This window comes from Actinia tenebrosa, unplaced genomic scaffold (genome assembly GCF_029948245.1).
Source record: "Actinia tenebrosa isolate PJP-AT-01 unplaced genomic scaffold, QUT_ActTen_1.0 PGA_scaffold10__47_contigs__length_13832649, whole genome shotgun sequence".
In the NCBI taxonomy this organism is placed as follows: Eukaryota; Metazoa; Cnidaria; class Anthozoa; order Actiniaria; family Actiniidae; genus Actinia; species Actinia tenebrosa.
In genome coordinates this window covers 10,582,785-10,604,447 of record NW_028292570.1, presented here as the reverse complement: position 1 = coordinate 10,604,447, position 21,663 = coordinate 10,582,785, and the positions used below count along the sequence as shown (strand labels likewise).

The 21,663-nt window shown below is 35.5% G+C and overlaps 2 protein-coding genes across 3 annotated transcripts in view; one reads left to right on the top strand and one right to left on the bottom strand.

The window, feature by feature from the left end:
* Positions 1-967: 967 nt before the first annotated feature.
* On the top strand, positions 968-15,573 carry LOC116287441 (uncharacterized). Its single transcript, XM_089026902.1, has 3 exons — positions 968-1,000; positions 10,339-11,663; positions 14,385-15,573. Exons 2-3 carry the CDS (start codon positions 10,367-10,369, stop codon positions 14,387-14,389), a joined length of 1,302 nt encoding a protein of 433 aa, XP_088883028.1. The 5' UTR covers positions 968-1,000; positions 10,339-10,366; the 3' UTR covers positions 14,390-15,573.
* A 2,378-nt stretch (positions 15,574-17,951) lies between these two features.
* The window catches only part of LOC116293943 (uncharacterized), a 28,324-nt gene continuing 24,612 nt past the window's right edge, over positions 17,952-21,663 (bottom strand). For both annotated transcript variants that reach the window (XM_089026255.1, XM_089026256.1), the window contains exons 23-24: positions 19,352-19,461; positions 17,952-18,578 (exon numbers count right to left, since the gene is read on the bottom strand). In XM_089026255.1, coding sequence (XP_088882381.1) covers positions 18,429-18,578; positions 19,352-19,461 — 260 coding nt within the window. In that variant the 3' untranslated portion in view covers positions 17,952-18,428. The remainder of the gene's footprint in view (positions 18,579-19,351; positions 19,462-21,663) is intronic.

Sequence of the window (21,663 nt, the reverse complement as noted above, 5' to 3'; positions counted from 1 at the left end):
TGTTTGTAAGTCAGTTAAACAATATTTTTAGCCGCAAAAGGAAAGTTGAAATAATATTACTGAAGAATATGACCGGAAAGCACTGGAGCTGGGTAGTTCAATATCAGTTCAATTCACAACAAATTCGTTTTTTTTTTCGAAATCAAAGGCAAGTACAGATGGGATATTAACTTCCACAGTCGCTGTTATAAAGAATGTTATTGTGTGAGGCAATGAGGTCGTCTACATAAATATAATAATCAGTTGATTAAAGTGTTAAGGTACAAATTCCTTCAGAATGTACATGTGGATTTATCGCTCTGCTAAGTTTAATTGCATGAGTTGTTTCATGGTTGACCCTTTAGCAACTGAACTAGCAAATAACCGCCCTCAATATCCTGCAAAACAATAGACAATCTTGAGTATTTCCATATTTTCATATCACTACAATTCGCAGTGGCGGATCCAGGATTTTTCAAAGGGGGGTTCCGTTTCTTAAACTGTGTATAATTCTCTTTTGTTTAGTCGATGTCTGACAAAAAAAAATGGCTCTAATCACCTAATTTACTATCTAGTAACGGAACTTAAAGGTAAATTATAAACATTATAACAGCAAATATTTATCATTTCGTGTTCAACATTATCCTCGTGGATACTTTTAAGCAAAATTTATATAAGACATATTTCTATTACGTAAAAGATCAAAACCTTCAAGGGGGGTTCCTTGGAACCCTTCGAACCCCCTGGAACCGCCACTGATTCGAATTGTCGAATGCTGTTTGCGGTACATGTAGCTTTATCGCTCTGCTAAGTTCCATTGCATGAGTTATTTCTTTTCACGGTGTAAAATTTACCCTTTTGTCATAACTGAGTTATTTAATAGTTGACACGGTTTGCATTGTTATTCGTGATGCTTTATTTTACATACTGTATATTAAGGGGAGGGATTTGATATTTAGCAGGGGAAAGTGGGGTTGAACTTCAGTTGGCTTCGAGAAGAGGAAAGAGCAAGAACTCAAAGGTAAGCAATTTTTTTTGATAGCTGTGTGCATAGCCAAAACATATACGAGATTTCATTACATGCAAAAATAAAAAAAAAAAAAAAAAAAAATTAAACTTTTTGCCCTCAGATCGGTATTGATTTTGTTTTGAAAACTAGTATTAATAATACAAGAAACGATACAGACAGTAATTCACGACGTTTCGAGGTCATGCTGACCTCATTATCGAGTGTGTTTAATGGAACTTAATCTTGACTATTTATAAGCTTAACGAAAATTTGCATTTTACAATAAGAGCTTGTCCTTGAGGGAATCAGATTTTGAATGAACAAAAAGCATTTCATAAACAACTAGTATTCGCAACGGAAAAGCTCTTTTCAATGTAATTTTCAAAGATAATATCCCATCATTTATTTTATTTTTCTGATAAAATAAAACTATTTTTTCCAAAAAAGGTTATAGATCAAATAAGATTTTTCAATCGCGTTTGCTCAATGTGTTTATAGAGTATTAATGTTCATTGAGCTGATTATTGGTCATCAGAATATCGGTTCATTAATTGACGTTTCCCTAGTGCAGCAGCTTTTTATCATGTGCGGCAACTCCAACCTCGGCTTACATAGATAGATAGATAGATACTTTATTAACGTGTCAAGAAAATAACTAGCTGAGGGAAAACCCTCTACTACACCTTATGCGTAAATAAATGTCCAAAACACTGTATTGAATGTGTGTTGTGGTTTATTGTCTGCACCAAAACGCTAATGAAAGTTTGAAAACGTTAATGAACTCACGCAAACATATTCATGATTGTCAAATTCAATGCTAAATTTATTAATCAACGTTCCATCGCACTATTGAGACTCCGTTCGCCTTATTGTATGCCTGTTCGCTCTAATGACAATGCTTCTTCGCTTTAAAGTGCACTTTAATGAATACTCCTTGGCGGTTAATGAACAGCAAAAGGTGTATTATATTCGTGGTCACTGAACGGAATTGTAAAATGGATTATTAATTAACCCGTATTTCCCTTGGGGTTCAAGGGTCTTATGTGCATTGCCTCAGTGTTTATTTTACAAAATTAAATAATCAAAGAAGATAGATTTTCCATCTATCAGTCATACAAATGTATATGTAATGTTTAAAAAACGAGTAGGAGTGTTTTATCAGGGATAAAAGCACGAGGCGTAAACTGCTTAAAACACTCATGAACAATTTATAAGATTTTGGTTCAACTGGAACCACCATACACGTCACGAACATGGATTTTTATACTTCGATAGAGATTTGGCGTCATGGGCATGCGCAACCAGATTCAATAGAAGCTCCCACACGTTGGATATTGCGTGCCAAGGCAAAGAGAGGCACGTTAGTCAAAGGTCGTAAGGGTTGGCTATGGCCTTGATGAGGCTCTAAGTCTTCATCTAAACTTGGATGCACGCTTCATCCTCATAGTATTCGAGTGGTCTTTATATAAAGATCAAATGTGTCTTTATATAAAGACACATGTGTCTTTATATAAAATCAGTTGAATACTAATGAAGAGGACTTTATCGGGTATAAAGGTTCATGCACGTGACGTGTATGGTGGCTACAAACGATTTCCACTTATCGTGATGCACCGCGGTCACAGATGAATTTCGTGGTCCATGAAATTCAAAGATTCATATATTGAATAATAACTTCATATTAAATCCTTTTCCGACATAGCACTAAGGCACAATAATGATTCTTTTACATTCTTTTAAGAGTTTATTCAGAAGGTTAGAATTGTTTTTTCAGTGGTGACACGATTCAAAATGTAAACAAATTGTGATGCATCACGGTAAGTGGCAATGGGTCTTTAAGGGGAAAGCAAAGCTATGTTATAAACCTTATCGATGCTTTTTTGGCAGGGATTATGATAAATTGTATCCTTATCGAATAAAATTGATTTTATTTGGATGCTTTTAAATCATCTCTACAACAAAAAGATGTTTTTCCGGAATAAAGTTAGTATTATATAAATACCAGCCTACTTCTGACCAGTATGACCTACATATAGCTGTTTACCTTCCCGCTATTGCTAAGTCATCCATTTGTAAATTTATATATTTATAAAAAATACATAGCGACTTTTTATTTGTTCTTCTTATATATGTACTTGCCAGAGACAGCTATACTTGTTTTCAGTATTATTGTACTCAGCTACATACACTATAACAAATAAATCAAATATAGAGGCAGGCAATAGATAAAAAATATACAGCAACCATAAATAACCTCCATGCCTACTCGCAGCCCTTTACATGCAATATGCAATAGCTAGTTCTTTACAATGCTTTATAATTTCGCTGTTATGATACACAAGATCGGTAGAGGAGATGGTTGTTAGGAGTGTGGTTATATCCTAGTCACACTTTAAAATGGAAGTATATATTTTGTGTGCGACTCTACGTCAATGTTATTTCTTTTCAATTCCAGGTTTTATTTCTTGAAACAGCTCATATATTGACTATACATTAGCTCTTTTAGATAGATAATCGGTTAACTACAGAAGTGAGATATAATTGTTTTTCATTTATTAGATTTCTCAGAATAATGATATCATTTGGAATAAATAGAAAAAAGAGTTACAGTCACCTTTGACATCATTTTGATCAGTTTTGATTGTATAAAGTATTACAGTTTGCAAGAGGTTAAAAAAGGAGACTTTTTTTCTTAAAAAGATTTACTTTCAAAACAAAACAAAACAAAAATAAATAAATAAAATAAAACAAAGCTTTAACTAGTCCTAGGCCTAAATCTGAAATGCTTCTAATGAGTAATAAGGGTGTGAGCATGAGTCCTCTGTTGTAACTGAAATATTTTTGAATTATATATCTTATACTCATTAATAATTCATGAGCTCATCGACCAACCAGGGTTTCTTATTTGTACCACGTGCAGTAGTTTGAAACTCCATCAAATACGAGCGCACCCATTTCAAAGTCCTACTACTCGGACTTTGAAATATTTCAAAGTACTAGAGCTTTGAATTTTTAAAAAAAAAACATAACAAAAAGAGTATAAGATGTCTCGTCAAATAAAAGTTGCTGAATTCTATTGGGGTTTCAAAATCCGGGTGGAATTTTAAATGCCGAGGTGTAGCCGAGAATTCAGCAACTCGTATTTGAAACATTTCTTAAAATTCAAAAAGGAATTTAGAGGTTTATCCCATTGTATGTGTATAAATTATTGATAAACTTTAATTTATGCTTGTTCTGATTTCATAGCATCATCTTCTGTCTTAAAAATAATGCAGAATAGATTAATGCTATAGTAGAAATATCCAGTAACCACTTTCGTGGCATGATCAATATTTAAGGCAATTAAAAAAAACTAAGTTAATGATCGACTTATTTTATTTGAATACATGTTATGAAAATAGGTAAACTCGAAAAAATATATTTATTGTATAGGTCGTTTTGGAAGCACCAGACATTTTTTTAAATCTCCTGTGACCTGCTCGCAGTGTACCTTCTGACAAGTGAAATCTAGCATTTAGATTACAAATTATTACGATTGAAAACATCTTTATTGAAATAATTCCATTTGTATCATCAATCTGATCTAAATTTTAGCGAATGTCGTCACATTTGAAAGAATTGAATGGCAATGATGAACTATTGATCGTACGAAGAATTTTCCCTCGAATACAACAAGGTTTCTTGTTGAAGGCTTCGTGTACAAGAAAGGAAAAATTGCAAATTGTAGAAATGTCGTAGAATGACAAATAATGAACAAAATATTACAGTCTGCAAGGGCGGATCCAGGGGGAGGGTCGGGGGGGGGGGGGGGTCGCGACCCCCCTGTCATTCCTGAGGTCAAATGGGCATCCTGTGGTAAAAATGCGACTGGGATTCCTTTGCCCACAAAATTTACCCCTGAGACCCCCCCTTTAAAAAAAGCCCTGGATCCGCCCTTGGTCTGGAGCTTAAATCTGTTGTCCTGACCTTAAGCCGTCTCAAAATGCAAAGGTGATTTTTGCCACGACTATCAATATTGTTGTCCCAAAACAACATCGTTTACAATGATAATCAATGAGTCGATATACAATGGACATGTTGATTAATTGATGAATTTAATAAATTTCTATAGCGCTATATACATTAACTCTATAGCGCTTAACAACTAGGGAAAAAAATATATATATATATATAAACAAATAAAATTTCAGTATAAAAAACTAAGAAGGTGAAACTGATTACAAACTATATTAATAGCATATTATATAAAAAATGTTCAGTCCATTTGTAAAACTTAATATGACATATGCAACAATCACTAAAAATTTAAAATAGCTGAAATATTACAACTTGTAAGCGTCGCGGAACAGAAATGATTTTAAGAATTTTTGAAAGTGATCAAAATTAGTACATGTTTTAATTTCTCTTGGTAAAGTGTTTCATAGACTGGCTCCTGCAAATGCAAAAGATCTTCCACCAAATGTCTTGTGTTTGATTTTGGGTACTATAAGATCGTTATTTCCATCAGCTCTCTTTCCTTTCATGGGTCTTTTATTCGTCATCTCCTCTAGGTACGATGGTGCAAGACCATTTATTGACTTGTAGGTTAATAGCAGATTTTGAGATGTCGTATAGGTAACCAGTGAGGCTGTTTCATGACTGGTGTTATGTGTTCATATTTGGCCCGTTGAGAAACAAACCGGGTTGACGTTCTTTGTACTCTGGTAAGATGCTCTAGTGTCGAATCAGGCATCCCATATAAGATGGCATTACAATATATAATGTAATATATATATAGTAAAGATTGGATTAAAGACGAGACATGTTCACTGTAACTCCGAGTTTCGTGCTTACGCACTCATCAGACAGACTTTAATGAAACATAAAGCATGGCAGAATATTGCAACCGAACTCAACATTCAAGACAGAACAGAAAGCATGGCAGAACGACAGGCATTCATAACCTTAAAAGACCACAAAGACAACTTCCAGAACAATCCCACCCGCAGACTTATCAACCCAGCAAAAAGTGAAATTGGCCGTATAAGCAAACAGATCCTCGACAACATTAACACAACTATAAGAAATAAAACTACGCTAAACCAATGGAAAAACTCTTCGTCCGTAATCAACTGGTTCTCCAACATACCCAACAAGCACCAACATACATTCGCTATCTTCGACATTGAAAACTTCTACCCTTCCATCACAGAGAAACTTCTAACAGACGCATTGTCCTTCGCCAAGAAATACTGCACAATCACGGCCAGAGACATTGACATTATTATGCACGCCCGCAAATCACTACTATTCAACAACGGCACTCCCTGGATCAAGAAGAAAGGCAATATGTTCGATGTTACCATGGGGAGCTACGATGGCGCGGAAATCTGTGAGCTAGTCGGTCTATTCATCCTCAACAAACTATGCGCTAAATACGGGAAGGACTATATAGGACTATACAGAGACGATGGACTTGCTGTTTTCAAGAATACATCAGGACCACAAGCAGACAGAATCAGAAAGGACATAACGAAACTATTCAAGCACCACGGCCTTAACATCACCATACAGACGAACCTGAAAATAGTTAACTTCCTTGACGTAACCTTTGACCTGGCAAACGAAACGTACTGCCCCTACAGAAAGCCTAACGACCAGCCATTATACATCAACACAAAGTCGAATCATCCGCCTAACATAATCAAACAACTACCAGACGCCATCAACCGTAGAATATCCAACATATCCTGCAACAAGACCGAATTCGACAAAGCCAAACCCATCTATAAACACGCCCTGAAATCCAGCGGATATACCAAAACCCTGACCTACAACAACCATAAACCATCTACACATTCAAAAAGAAACAGACAACGGAACATCATCTGGTACAACCCTCCATACAGCAAGAATGTACAAACCAACGTCGGAAGCATCTTCCTGAAGCTCATACACAAACACTTTCCCAAGCAAAACAGATTTCACCGGATCTTCAATAAGAATAATATCAAAGTGAGCTACAGCTGCATGGAAAACATGAAAACCACCATTACCAAACACAACAAGAAAATCTTCAACACCGATACCGATCCCGCCACCACCTCTGAGAAAACATGCAACTGCCGTAAAAAAGATCAATGCCCTCTAAACAACAACTGCCTCTCCTCCAGCATCATCTACAACGCTCATGTCACAACAAACGAGGACACTACTGGGAAAAACTACATTGGCCTGACAGAAGGAACATTCAAACAACGATACACTCAGCACAAACTATCTCTGCGAAATAGAAAATACGCTAACAGCACCGAACTTGTTAAACACATCTGGGACCTTAAAGATAACAACAAAGACTACAACATAGAATGGACAATCATCACTTCAGCCAGACCATACAGCAACATTTCTAAGAGGTGTGACCTGTGCTTAACAGAAAAGCTACTTATCATCAAAACAAACACGACTCTCTTTTAAACAAGCGATCCGAATTGATCTCCAAATGCCGACATGAAAACAAGTTCTATCTGATGAACAATAGAAATCCAGGCCTAGCTAATTAACTCCTTTCCGAACAATACTTCTTTTGTAAATAATCATTACACCTCTTGTATATAAATATCACAGTAATAGGAATATGTTTCATTAAAGTCTGTCTGATGAGTGCATAAGCACGAAACTCGGAGTTACAGTGAACATGTCTCGTCTTTAATCCAATCTTTACTATATATCTATTGCTCTGCATCCCTACGCATCGAGCACTGTTTCAACAGTATAGACCACATTACATACTTTGTTAATGTAATATATATATTTATTATATAATTACCAATGAAATATCTATTTTTCTCTATTTCGAAAAATTGATATCTTCACACGTGAAAATAACATGTTATTTTTCACGTGTGAAGATAACACCATTGCGATGACTATTCAAAAATACACGGAAATAATTGCCTGAAAAAGCCAAAACATACTCTATTGATAATTATATAATAAACAGAATATTACATGGGCGCTTGGAGATACGAAATTTATCTTCTCGTGTTGAAAATCTCTCACTCGTTCGCTGCGCTCACTTGTGAGAGATCTTTTCAACACTCGAAGATAAATTTCGTATCTCCGCGCGCCTATGTAATATCCTCTATATATATAATATATTATATTATATCATAATATATATATCTAATATAGTATAATATATTCAATAGGGTTTTAGATTTGTCTGCTTGCTCTCGATCTCCAATCAAAGTCAAACTGAAAAGCTGGGGGTCATTGGAAATATGAGCATTCTGAAGCACGGGAACACTCGCGCGTTCGCCATCTTGTTTTCTGGAACAGGCGGGAATTTTGGCGCAGGCGCAGCGGTTTTTTAGCCGAGTCGAGTTAGATGGTATATACTCCGGGCTAGCCCTACATGGATGCACCCGTGCAAATATATCTTGGCTCTATTCTGTTTGTGCATGCCCTACTATACCATGTAATTCCCTGTAGAATCAAATAGGTCATCCGGTCAATGCGCGCGCTGATTAATCTACTAGATATGACGTATACAAGCGTGTATTCCACGTGGAATCGCATGAAAAATCAGGGAATTTTTATTTATTATTTCCCATCAAAACACCACATAAACGCGAAAACTACTCAAATTTAAATGAAGAAAGACAACTATTAAATAGAATAAACGGAATGTTCCCAAAAATTAGAATACAATTAAGGACATTTCAATAAAGCTGAATCGCATGAAAAAAAGTTTTTAAAAAAGTAGCCACCTTAAGTGAACGTCTAAAAAATATTCTAGAATGTAGTCTGATTCCATAAGTTGGTGTTTTTGCTTATTTTCCTATTTTAGACAACACTCACACATCGACTTATCACATTACTTGGTCCATTTTGATCGTCGTCGCTCGTTATTTATTTCAAAAAAAAATTAGCCAATTAGAAGAGGCGTCCTACTGAGCAAATCATTTCCTATTCAAGAGTCTGGTCGGGTTTGTTTTGCAGCCAATTTGACTGAGGGAAATTATTTCAGAACTTATAATACCCTCAACAAAATTACTCGATTCTGATGGGACAAGAGGAGTACAATTAAATCCCAAATTGTACTCTGTAGAGTCCAAATTAAGTTGCTCAATATGGTTGAGTGGGAGCAGCAAAGACAGAAAGAAAGAAGAAAGAGAAAGAAAGAAAGAAAGAAAGCAAGAAAGAAAGAAAGAAAGAAAGAAGAAAGAAAGAAGAAGTAAAGAAAGAAAGAAAGTAAAGAAAGAAAGAAAGAAATGAAAGAAAGACAGAAAGAAAGAATAAAGAAGGAAGAATAAAGAAAGAAAGAAAGAAAGAAGAAGAAAGAAAGAAAGAAAGAAGAACGAAAGAATAAGAAAGAAGAATAAGAAGAAAGCAAGAACGAAGAAGAATGAAAGAAATAAAGAAAAAGAAAGAAAGAAAGAAATAAATAAGAGAAAAATAAATAAAGAAATAAATAAATAAATAAATATAAATAACTAAAAAGAAATAAGATAAAGAAATAATAATAAATAAATAAAATTAAAGAATAAAGAAATATAAATAATAAATAAATAAATAAATAAATAAATAAAATAAATAATAAATACATAAATAAATAAATAAATAACTAAAGAAATAAATAAATACTTAAATAAATAAAGAAATAAATAATAAATAAAATAAGTAAATAAATAAATAAGAAATTAAGTAATTATTAATAAAAAATATAAAAAACTTTTAAAATTAAAAAAAATTCCCAATCTTTTCGTACAATTCTGAATTTATAGTTACTCGTGCTATTTGTGAGAGTTCTCACATCGCCAAAAGGCGCCTCCAATGTTTTCTAACCTTCCGAAACATCACTCGTACTTATAACCTTCCGAATTGTACTCGAGATTCGTGCGACTGTCCTATACAAAACAACTGAGTAAGTACTAGAAAGGGGGTATGTCTTCAATGCAATGGGATTTAGAAAATATAAAAAAAGTAGGAGCCGAGGTCAGTAACTTATAGGCTGCTGCATGACGGCACGCTAGCTTAGTAGTCGTTGAGCTATCACAGTCGAGGCGAAAATCCACGAAAATAGTGATCAGCACATTCATTATATGAGAATATATACGATCTTATTTTTCTTTAGATAGTAATTATATTGCCTATATATTAATTTTGTCTTCTAAATGGATGAAAGGTTGTGTATTAATATCAATTTAACAAATTGACATCAGTTTTTTATTTGTCTGTACTCTTATATAAATTGATAAATTGACGATAAATTGCGACATCACATTGTCAAAGTAGTGTGGATCCGCATACTACTTTGACAATGTGATGACGAGTCGTAAAACTCATGTTTATTTTTTAATTTTCAGATTATTTTTTTGCTAAAAGAAAAAAGAAATGGCGCCCACCTATGGAATGAGCGTTCTTTTCCTTGGAACAACAATGTTTTTTCTAGCCCTTCTACATCCAAATGCTGAGGCCATTAGGCATAGCGAGCAATGTGAATTCCGTGGTTACAAGCCCGGTGGGATTCTTCCTGGAATAAAGAAGATATCCGCAGTACCACCTGCCAAATTTGAAACGAGTGTCCTGGACACTACGCTTGACTATTTCAACCAAGGTGGAGGTGTTACGGCTGCTACATTGGGCGTCATCGATGCTGTAGGTGTATCACTAAAGGGATCACCCCAGGTTTCTGCAGCTCTGGGGATCATTGCTGTTGGTTTAGGATATGCTTCCAGTAGTCCTAGCCCTAATGACATCCTGGACAAGGCTTTTAAATCAGTAGAACTTCTGGCTGAAGAGGTTAATGAAAGAATGAGTCAGTTGCAAGACTATGCCGATGTAAAAGATTTGCAACTTGAGAGACTGATTATGACCAGAAATTACAAAGAGCTGTTTGATAAATGGTCTAAATGCGCGAAACATCGACCAGGACGAGACCCAAATCAATGTCAAGTAGATGCAGAGGAAGACATTGCAAGTGCTCGTTTCCATTTCCAGCCTTTACAAGAACCCTTCGAAGAGAAACAATCAAATGGAAAGCAAACGTACGACCCACATTTTTATTACAGATATGTTGCTACCTGGCAGTGGATGAAAAAGTACGAGGGTAAAGGTTATTTCTGGGCTCCCACTTACGAAGAGGTGAAGAAGCTTGAAATTGGACTCATCCCATTCCGTGACTATGCTACTCTGCATCTTGTAGCCTTAGAGGTGCTTGCCAACAGTTACAAAGATAAAGTTGGAGGTGAATCTTGTGAAATCTACAAGCATACCTTAACCCTGATTGCTCAAAAGTCAGACTATTACGTTCGCTACGTCAAATGGGCCTTTGAATGGATCTACATCCGACAATACGAAGAAAACATGTATTTTGGAGTAAAGGGAAGGGCAGGTGGAGGACCTGATTCAGCAACTCGCAATGGTTTTCTGGCAACCAGAAAATGTACAGGAGGCAAGTGTACCATCGAGTGTAGCCAGATGATGAAAGATAATGTTTGTACCGTACAAAAGAGACGCAGGAGAAAAAGAAGTTGGGAAGTCATGGAAAAGGCATCTAGTCTCTGTGATGGTTATATGGGTAAACTAAAGCAAGCGTTGACACAGTTCTGGACCGAAAATGTTCTACAAGTAGCAAAAAGCTGGGAGAAGTATGGGAAAGACGCTAAGGAAAAACTTGCTGCGAAGAAATGTAAGTACCGTATTTATGATATTATGGAATTTAGAATATGCAATATGGAATGTGGAATGCGCAAAGCAGAGTATGGAATGTAGTATATTTTCTATGGAAGATTATGGTTTAGAGCGGTGGCTTCGTGACCCTGCGCTATAAGGCCTTTTTAAAAAGTATAATAGCATAAGGACAAAATATTTGACCAAAAGCCATTTTCTAAAATTAAAAAAAAGCTAACGGCTGTTTAAAAGATACTCCCTGACCTAGTGAAAAATAAATAATTGTATTTGTATTTATTGTTATTGTTATTGTTTAATAAACCCATATTGAACGACAATATATACAGAACCTATTATATAGAATTTTTACAAACGTATAAACTGGTATTACTATAGGTGTTATTAAAAACTATTTACAAAGAAATTATAGAATAACAAGCAATGAGATACTGTATACACATTATAAGACATAATTTACGAGAAATCAAAAATCAGATAAGTTTTAATTTTTTTTTACAAGAAGCCGGCGTTGTTCAATAGGAAAGACAGTTAAAATAAACTAATAAACCACAGGGCTTATGACATTTGAACTGCCTTATTCTTAGCTATAAAGACAAGGAAATAAATATGAATTGTAAATGGGAATAACGAATGACTAGGATGGTTTCAATGTATTTTTTAAGATATAAAAGTATGAAAGAACAAGAATCTAATAAGAATGTATCATAATAGCTAGGCCCGCTTTTGTTTTTAATCTATGTAAACGACCTTCCACAAAGTACAGATGAACTCCAGTTCAAAATCTTTGCTGATGATACAAATCTGTTTGCTTCTGCAAGAGACCTTAACTCATTTATAGCAAATATTATGAACCAGGAGCTTGGCAACGTTAAGGAATGGTGCGATGCAAACAAATTATCGATAAACACAGCAAAAACAAATTTTATGATGGTTAAATCTGCAAGGAAAAAAGATCATCAAATCGATATAAAAATCCCAACAAACAATGGATTGGGAGCCCATCGAAAGGAAAAGTTGTATAAAGCACTTAGGTGTTATGATAGACGATTCAATGAGTTGGAAACAGCATATTTCGTACATATGCTGGCGCATATCTCGAAATACTGGTATCATTGCAAAATTAAGACACTACCTGTCAGTCAAGCAACTTAAGCAGATATATTACAATCTTATTTATCCCTACATATGTTACGCCATCATGTCCTGGGGAAGCATCAACACAACACATCTCATGAAAATCCAAGCAAAGCAAAATCACATCATACGTTTAATATTTTTTGCTACACTTTACGGTAAAGACACAGCAAGCGCTAAGCCTTTGATGAACTTGATGGATGTCCTTACAGTAAAAAACGTTTTAACTCTATGTTTAAATATGCTGGAGATGTGCACAATTACAATACAAGATATGCAAGAGACCGTAACTTGCATAAATCGAAGTTAGGACAAATATTGGCAAACAATCGATTTCGTTCACGGCTATCGATATCTGGAATAGTATTCCACTTCAACTTAAATCTTGCAAAAAAACCATGATACTCTTTCTCTTTCTCATGATACTCGAACAACAAATTATTGAATGTAAAGTCTAGATGTCTATTGATTGACTAAATATATTATGTTCTAGTGATATTATTCTCTTCTAAAATTCTTTTTTACTTAAATAACTATCCAATCATCTAAATTTATTGCATATACCTATAATTTATCATATTCTATTTACGTTTATTTTTCTCTTTTTAAACTTGAAATGCTATGGTAACTAAAAAAACTGGGGGCTAACTAGAAAACTTAACAGTTATTTTAGCCCCCAGGCTCGTCTTTTTTTTTCCAATTGTAATTTTTGAATCAAAATTGTAAACAAAATTGTTTTTAGAAAATGTCGTGTCCCAAATGTAATACTGAGCAATAAACTATATTGAATTATATTGTAATAAGAAGATAATCAAATTATGCTTAAATAAACAAATAAACAGTTAGGGAAATAGAATAACAAAAGATAGCAGTAAAGATTTAGTAAGATTAGCAGGAGTGAGAGATGGGGTAAATACAAGTTTTAACAGCATATGACAGCATATCAGAATAGAAAAGAAAAGAAAAGAATTCGCAAAGAAAAGGAAAGAAAAGAAAAGAAAAGAAAAGAAAAGAAAAGAAAAGAAAAGAAAAGAAAAGAAAAGAAAAAAAAAAAAAAAAAGAATAAAAGAAAGAGTGCTATATATTAAAATAATAAAAACTATTTTTCGTATGATAATATAAATAGATGAGCCTTTAGATTGTAAATGACTCAAGGTCTCTCAGAAGGGTGTTCAAAGCTTGAAATATTAAAATAACGAAAACTATTTTCCATATGCTAATTTAAATAGATAAGTCTCTAGTTTACACTTAAATGTCTTAACAGACTGTTAACGTCGCCGATCTCTTTGAAGAGTGCTCCAAAGTTTGGGAGCTGCCACAGCAAATGAACGATCACCCAGCGTAACTTTAGATTTGATTGCAGGAACCTTTAGCATCAAAGAATTATTTGATCGCAGGCTGTAATTAGCTGACTTGAGTACCACCACTAAGTCTTGAACATATCCTTCGATATCCTTTTTTGTTGTTGCTGTTGTTGTTGTAAGAAATGTAGAGTGTTAAATTTAAAACGTTAAACATCGATTTTGGAATTTGTAATATCAAAAATGTACATCATATTTATTCTTATTAAATTCTTATTTTCCAGGTTAAGAATCGACAAGTTGGTCTCCATGATTAATAGAAAAATGATGTTAATTAGCAGTGCTACTTTTCTTTTAGAAGCTTTCTTATCACAACCTCACAGTAAATTGTGCCCAGTGGTAATGTGGCAATGCACAATAAACGGCGTATTAATCATTAATCACGACTTATAATGCTGCTGATGAGCTTTAATAGCTTCCTTTTAAGATATTTTATGCAGCCTTTTGTTTACTTTAGAAATATAATCGCGTGATCCTTTCAGTAATACAGCAGTGGCGAGTGCACATAAGAGGTATAAAGAGAAGCAGAGGCATTAGGTGACACACTTTTTGAGTGTGTTGTAAAGAGAAGCACGAGCATTAGGCGACAAACGGGGTTCAGTTTCTATTAAGCACTGTACAGTAAATTTGAGAGGACCAATTTGGCCCCAGAGAGCCATTTTGGCTTTTTCAAGTAGTACTATTTTAGCCCAGGCTAGTACCAAACTAGAACAAAATGCCATTTTGGCCCCACAGAAACCATTTTGGTATGGGTCTATCAGTACTGTTTTGGCCCCCTCAACTAGGCCTAAAAATAGCTCTACTTTAAGGAGGCCACTATAGGGTCAAAATTTTGGCCCCATTTTTGGGGCTTAAACCGCCCTATCCGATTTACTGTGTCGATATTTCCAAAGCAGGCTCCATGTGTAAACGTAAACATCTTGCTCCCTTTAACAAATAAAACAGCTTTTTCCGTGCTCTGTTCAGTAATAAAGCACGCAGGAAGTGAATTAAGCACTAACCATATAGTATCTGTAGCCGTAGGCGATCGCTTCTCACACTTTTTGCGTGGTTACGGCGCTTCCTAGGTGCTTTATAACTGCATTATTTCGGTACTATTTACGCAAAAAGAAAGAAGGTCGCAGGATCTAGCAGCACTTTGAGCGCGCGGATGTCGCCAGCACTGTAATCCGTTCACTATTATAATTAAAGCACAGTTTTCGACCATTCGACGCGCACGTACTATCATGACTATACAATAACTGCTAATATGGCACAGTTTTCGACCAACAAAAGCGCGCGTAGCAAGGTCACTCTACCTTGAATGATTTTTCTCATTACACTCATTGTAGCACTCTTGCACTATAATTGTAGCAAGACAAGTTGTTCTTCGTATTGACGTCAAAACAACTACAATAAATAGTTTCTTCCGTTTCTTTGTGCCTCTATTTAATATTACATTTTCAAATATTTGATAACCCCGAGTTTTCAAGTGATTTTTGTAAACTTGGATAAACCGAATGCAATAGAGCCTCCCGACACTTCATTATCGTTCTTTTTCAAATTTATATTTTAATAGACCCTTTTCGAGTTCCAAGTTACCGCTGTGTTTCTTAATTACAGACTCATTTACTCATGCTTATCCTCGAATCAGTGTCTAAATATTCATAAATACCAACGGTAAAGTAAAGAATGCACAACTTCATCAATACGAACACTTTGAAACTTAAAGGACCTTGACTGGAACACGTGAATATTCTTCACAAGATCGAGGCTAAGCCTGAGTAAATGAGTGTGTAATCAAGAAACACAGCGGTAATTTGGAACTCGAAAAGGGTCTATTAAAAATCTACATTACAACCATAGTTGCATCATTAACGATGGCAACGCAACAATTCTTCCCCCAGTAGGTCGGGGTACAAATATAAAAAGAGTGGTAAATCTAAAAAGCTCTTCTAATAAAAATAATTTCTCTACTTTAATACCATCAGTGTTCATAAAATCATGAGGAGGTTTTGAGCATATTTCCACTAATTTAAATCCTCAATGTAGTCCCAAAACCACACCCACTTTTTATACTCAACAGCTTCCTATCGTGGGCAGAATTGACTAAGGTTGAACCCGCCATTATTACTTCAGTCTATTGGAATAACGCATTTATTCAGGTTTGAAATAAGTCAATTTATTACAGATATTTTCTAACCTGCAAATGACCCTTACGTATACAGGCGACCCAGTGAACGCCTATAGGGTGTCTTGTTAAGTCGACATACATTGCTTCTCAAGACAGTGCACCAGCCCCACTCTCGATTTTTTTGATTAATAAGAGACAAGTGAAAATGAAAGTAAAGGCAGTTTTAATTATTCATTAATATCTATTAAAAACTACCAATTGAATAATTCTGACGGAAACGCCACTCTCGCTTTCTTTAAATTTGCTCCCCCACTGACTCTATGCGCGCTTTAATTTCTCAAAATGGTCACGAACTTTCCAACATTTTGCCATAAAAGTATACATTTTGTCAACGTTAAAGACTTGCTAGACGAAAATGGTTCTGTTCTGCCTTTCTTGAAATTCTCCCAGAAATTCCAACTTCCAGAAAGCGAATCTTTCCTTTCTTTTCTTCGGTGTTTATTCTATTCTTAAAAAAACTCAGATTCAACGATTACTCTCTCAAAAGCTTGTGATAGTTTCAAGGAACAATTTCTGAAGTCAAAAACACCTGGTAAACAAAAGATATCAATACCACATAAAAGTCAAAATAAATGGAGCAGGGATTGCCCCTATCTTGATGTCTATAATTGGGAAAAGGCATACCTACTCCCATTCCAGTGCCGCACAAGCTTAAAAATCATTAATTTTCAGTTTAAATTCCTACATAGAAGAATTGCAACTAAGAGTTTTTTCATAAAAATAGCTGATAACGACAGATGTAGCTTTTGTGAAAGAGCATCTGAAAGTATCCTTCATCTTTTCTGGTCATGCAAAATAACGTCTTCTTTCTTGGCCAATCTAAAACGTGAGCTAAACGGAATGGACGTAACTTTGAGAAACGAAAATCTTAAAATTGAAACTGTACGTGGCTTGAGACCCGACTGTTCAAAACATGGCATTAAATTTCCTTTTCCTCGTAGCGAGTTATTATATTTGGCTTTGTAAGAGTAATAAAACTCAACCTTCACTCGACTATTTTCATATATATATCAAGTCTATTTACAAAATTGAAAAGTTTGGAGATGAATTACGTTTTTGTTGTGATAAGTGGAAGCCGTTTCTCAGCTTTGTTTCCTAATTACCTTCAACAAATCACCAAGCTATCTTCGTCAGATGCAATTGACTCCATGCACAACGGCTTAATTTGGCAGTCAGAGGAATTTTTCGAGTCTAATTATTTCTTGATTGGGGAGCATGCGAAATCCCATTACCTATTAATTATATAGCTGCCTAATTAATCCCATATCAACAAGACCTGTCCAATTAAGAAAATAATTGGACACTTCCCGTTATGGCATTAATAATATAATAATAATAATAATATAAAGAGGCTTGTAAAGCGCCTATACAAGCCGGTTCTAATAAATAATAAGAAGCTGTACAATTATATATTTAATTATCAAAACCCAACCCAACCCAACCCAACCCAACCCAACCCAACCCAACCCAACCCAACCCAACCCAACCCAACCCAACCCAACCCAACCCAACCCAACCCAACCCAACCCAACCCAACCCAACCCAACCCAACCAAAACAAACAAAACAAAACAAAACAAACTAAAAAAACAACAACAAAAAAACCCTAAAACAAGCAAACAAAAATATTCTATCAAAGTCATTATTTTTATCGTCTTTGTAATTGCTATTGATCGATTTCTGGGAGCAAAACAGTGCGGACAAGGGCTCGATGCATTTTTTGCGGATTTTGGAATCAAGGATAGTTGTGGTACACTCGCCTCTCCCCTCTTGGGTCTAGGAAATGATTTATTGACGTAGCATCACAAACATTAGTAAATCAAGGGTAGTGTAGTGATAGTGCATACGCCTCTGCCCTCTGGAGTCTTGGGGTCGACTCCCAGACTCGGCATCATATGTGAATATAGTTTGTTAGATCTATTCCTTGATTCGAATATTCGAAGTTTGTTCTCCGAGTTTTCTTGTCTGTGCAAAACCTAATACGATAGAGGGGTCAATGCTATTGTCCGCACAAACTCCTGAAAGACGCAGTGCGTTTTAACCCGTGTTAATCAAACTACAATTGTTATAAATGCTTACACAAGGAATGGTTTAATCTATGGCTGTGTCTTCTTTAAAATCACCAGCCTTGTTAAAGTCTTTTTTTCTTCACCATCATCAGCCTCCACCATTAATTGATGCTCGGTTACCAATATTTCGTTATCAGGTGTTTTGTCTCTTTTTGATTCATTCATGTTCACTTTATTCTGCGGCAAAAGAAACATATATACTTATTCCAATAAAGTTAATCACCAAAAACCTAGAAAGCTGTGATCGCTGAGAATCATGGGGAAGTGTTTTATATCCAACAAGTAAAGCTTTTGACACAAATTGCAGCAGTTGAGGATACTCAGAGGAGGTTAACTTGTAACTGGTAAAAGATCTCAAGTCAATCAACAGTTATCAATCGGTTAAAACATATAAAATGTACCCATAATCTACCCTTAATCCTTGTCAGTCTCAGCATGGTAGCTTTTCAGGTGACTAACATTATTGAAATAAGTGTATAAAGCTTTTTTGAAATGCACATTGGATAATACTTTTGGGCCCGGTTGTAACAACACCACAGCAACAATTCGGTTATCCTTACCATATATACAAATAAATTACAGTGAGGAAAAACAATGTACATTGACACTTGAAGTAGATAAAAGCTACACAGAATAGCTGGTGGCTGATCTAGCTGAGTAGCTAATATTTAAATAACAAAATGTAAGAAAGGTAGATAACGCTATCCGACTTATAAATGTTATCCACTGGATAAGATTTATCTATCGGAAAGCGCTATCCAGCCACCCTTCGCACAACTGTATTATTGATCCCATATCTTTAACTGTTGCATCCACGAGCCTGTATTGGATACAGGGGTGAGAGGGGAACAGAAACAAAACAAAACAAATAACAATAGTAAAAACAACTATGCAAAGCCTTATTTCATTATCAATGTTTTACATCGTGGATATACGTACTGTGTACTCACCTTAGTGGTTTCGTGGTCTGCTTTCAGAAGAGTGAAAGAAGTTTCAGCTTGACTGCTTTGTCCGGGTTTTCTTTTCCTGGGCAAAACTTTTTTCTCGAAGCGATTGCTCTCTTTAGATAGAAGTATTAAAAAAAATATAGGTTATGATTCATATAGGTTATAATATTCTTTTCATTTACTACTTGTAACCTCAGTTCAAAGCGCGTTACATTGAATTTAGTTTATGTCCTTGGCTGATTGCATAATAACGATAACGGTTTCTAAAAAACAAAATAAATACAAACTGTTGAAGCGCTAAATAAGACTACAAAATGGGATGAAATATAAAAGGTTGCCTAGAAATATACTTACGGAACAAAATGAGGCACAGAAAATGAATATGGTCTTGTCCGATACAAATCAAACTGAGAACTGAACATTATTGAAAAAGACTAAGCAAAAGTACTATAAATTTGAATACGAAACAAAGAAACTAAGGCGACAAAACTAGAAGCGTGACCGGAACGAAAACTTACACAAAGACTAAGAATATATTCTGAAATTTCTTCGTGAGGCACTACCACTTCTAATAAATATATGCGGGTTGGCTGGCTACCGTGTTTATATCAGCAGAAAGAGACGTGCTCGAGCAAAATCGTTTCAAAATATTTAGTGAAAGTTATATAAAACGGTTGCTTATGTCTATGTTTCTTCGTGGCCAGCTTATTCTGTTCGATTACAGGTCGCACTATCAGCTAGCAGTTCAGCATTGACTCCAACACGCATGGCGTTGTCTGTGGTTTTCTCAGCAGATATGTCGTCCAGTCTTGATGCGGGTATGGCGCACAACCAAGCTTGGTTGTGTTTTACCTGCTTTCTGAATGCGATAGTTTACATCGTCCAGATAACAGTCCCTCATAAACATCCTTGGGTAGTTTCTGATTTCTGTTTGGGTTATGTAGCCAATCCGTATCCCTTCGATTGAATTGGTTGTGGTGTACATCCCAATGGTTATAATAGCGCTTTGATTCTTGAAGTGTTTTCTCATACTCATTAATAATTCATGAGTAAACCAGCCAATCAATGGGCTAGTTGTGGGTCACATGATGTTACTTGAAACCTGGTAAAGTCTTGTGAAAGGAATGCATTCAGTCTTGAGTAACTGGAACAAAATTAATTCAGTCCTAGTAACTGGAACAAAATTAATTCAGTCCTAGGACTGAATTGATTTTGTTCCAGTTACTCCAAGTCGAATAATTAATGAGATGAGAAGTAATTTCAAAGCCTCCAATATCGGACTGGACGGGATTTCAAGTCCGCGCAATTAGTTCCAGTCCTCATTGTCGGCTTTGAAATATTACGTCAAAATTCAAAATTTATGGAAGGTCTCTATTATCGCCTTCGTTTTCTCTGCATAATTAGACTCGTCGTCATTCCTACTAGAGTCGTCTTAGGGATGGCCCATTAACATGATTGGCGTGCAACCGCTTCTCTCTTTTCTAAACAGCAGTAAGAAAAGATTCAATCAAGCTAGAGAAATGATATTTTGCTTTCGTATTTAGAGAGCTAACTAAACAAACCGAGTAAATAATTAGTTAAAAAGTCAGTACATTCGTACGCAAATCCGAGAACAATGTCCGAACTTTTTGGTGACTGTAACACAATCCAACACGTTTTGGGCTAGTGCTCAGGTGAATTCCAAGAGGATTGTACATTTGTTTGCATATAATACTCGATGTTTCGACCTTGGTCGGCGTGTATCTGTAAAAGTACACGAATCTTGCAACGAACTCGTCCACCACCTTTGTTCCTACTGTTACAGCTTCCTGGTTTGAGATCGCATATAGGCTTCAATCCAATTGGTACAGTTATCAGCTACCACAAGCACTTACTTCTTTGAGCTTTTGAGTTGAAATGGGATCAAGACATCAAGTGATTTACTCCCCGTTTGTGCTAGCTCCAGAAGCTACTTAATAGGTACAGCGTAAAGAACCACAGTAACGCCGTCAGGGCGTCAAAGTACGAGTTTGCAATTGATGATAGGTAGGGGTATTTGATAGTAACTTGGATTAGCTTCTGGTAATCGACGAAGAACCGTGCGAACCCGTATTGTTTCTTGACCAGGACAAGCGGTGGTGTCCAAGCGCTAGAGATGGCTCGATGATCCTGTCAATCAGTATTTTCTTTAAATATTTCTTGGCCTCTAATCGTCTATGTATCGGGTTCGTCTTACGAAGGTCGTTCGGTCGTTAGAAGAAGCAAATACATCAGCATACTCGATCAACAGTGCTCTAAACTTTTTTCGTCGTTAACTGCTCGTCACCGCTTCGTCG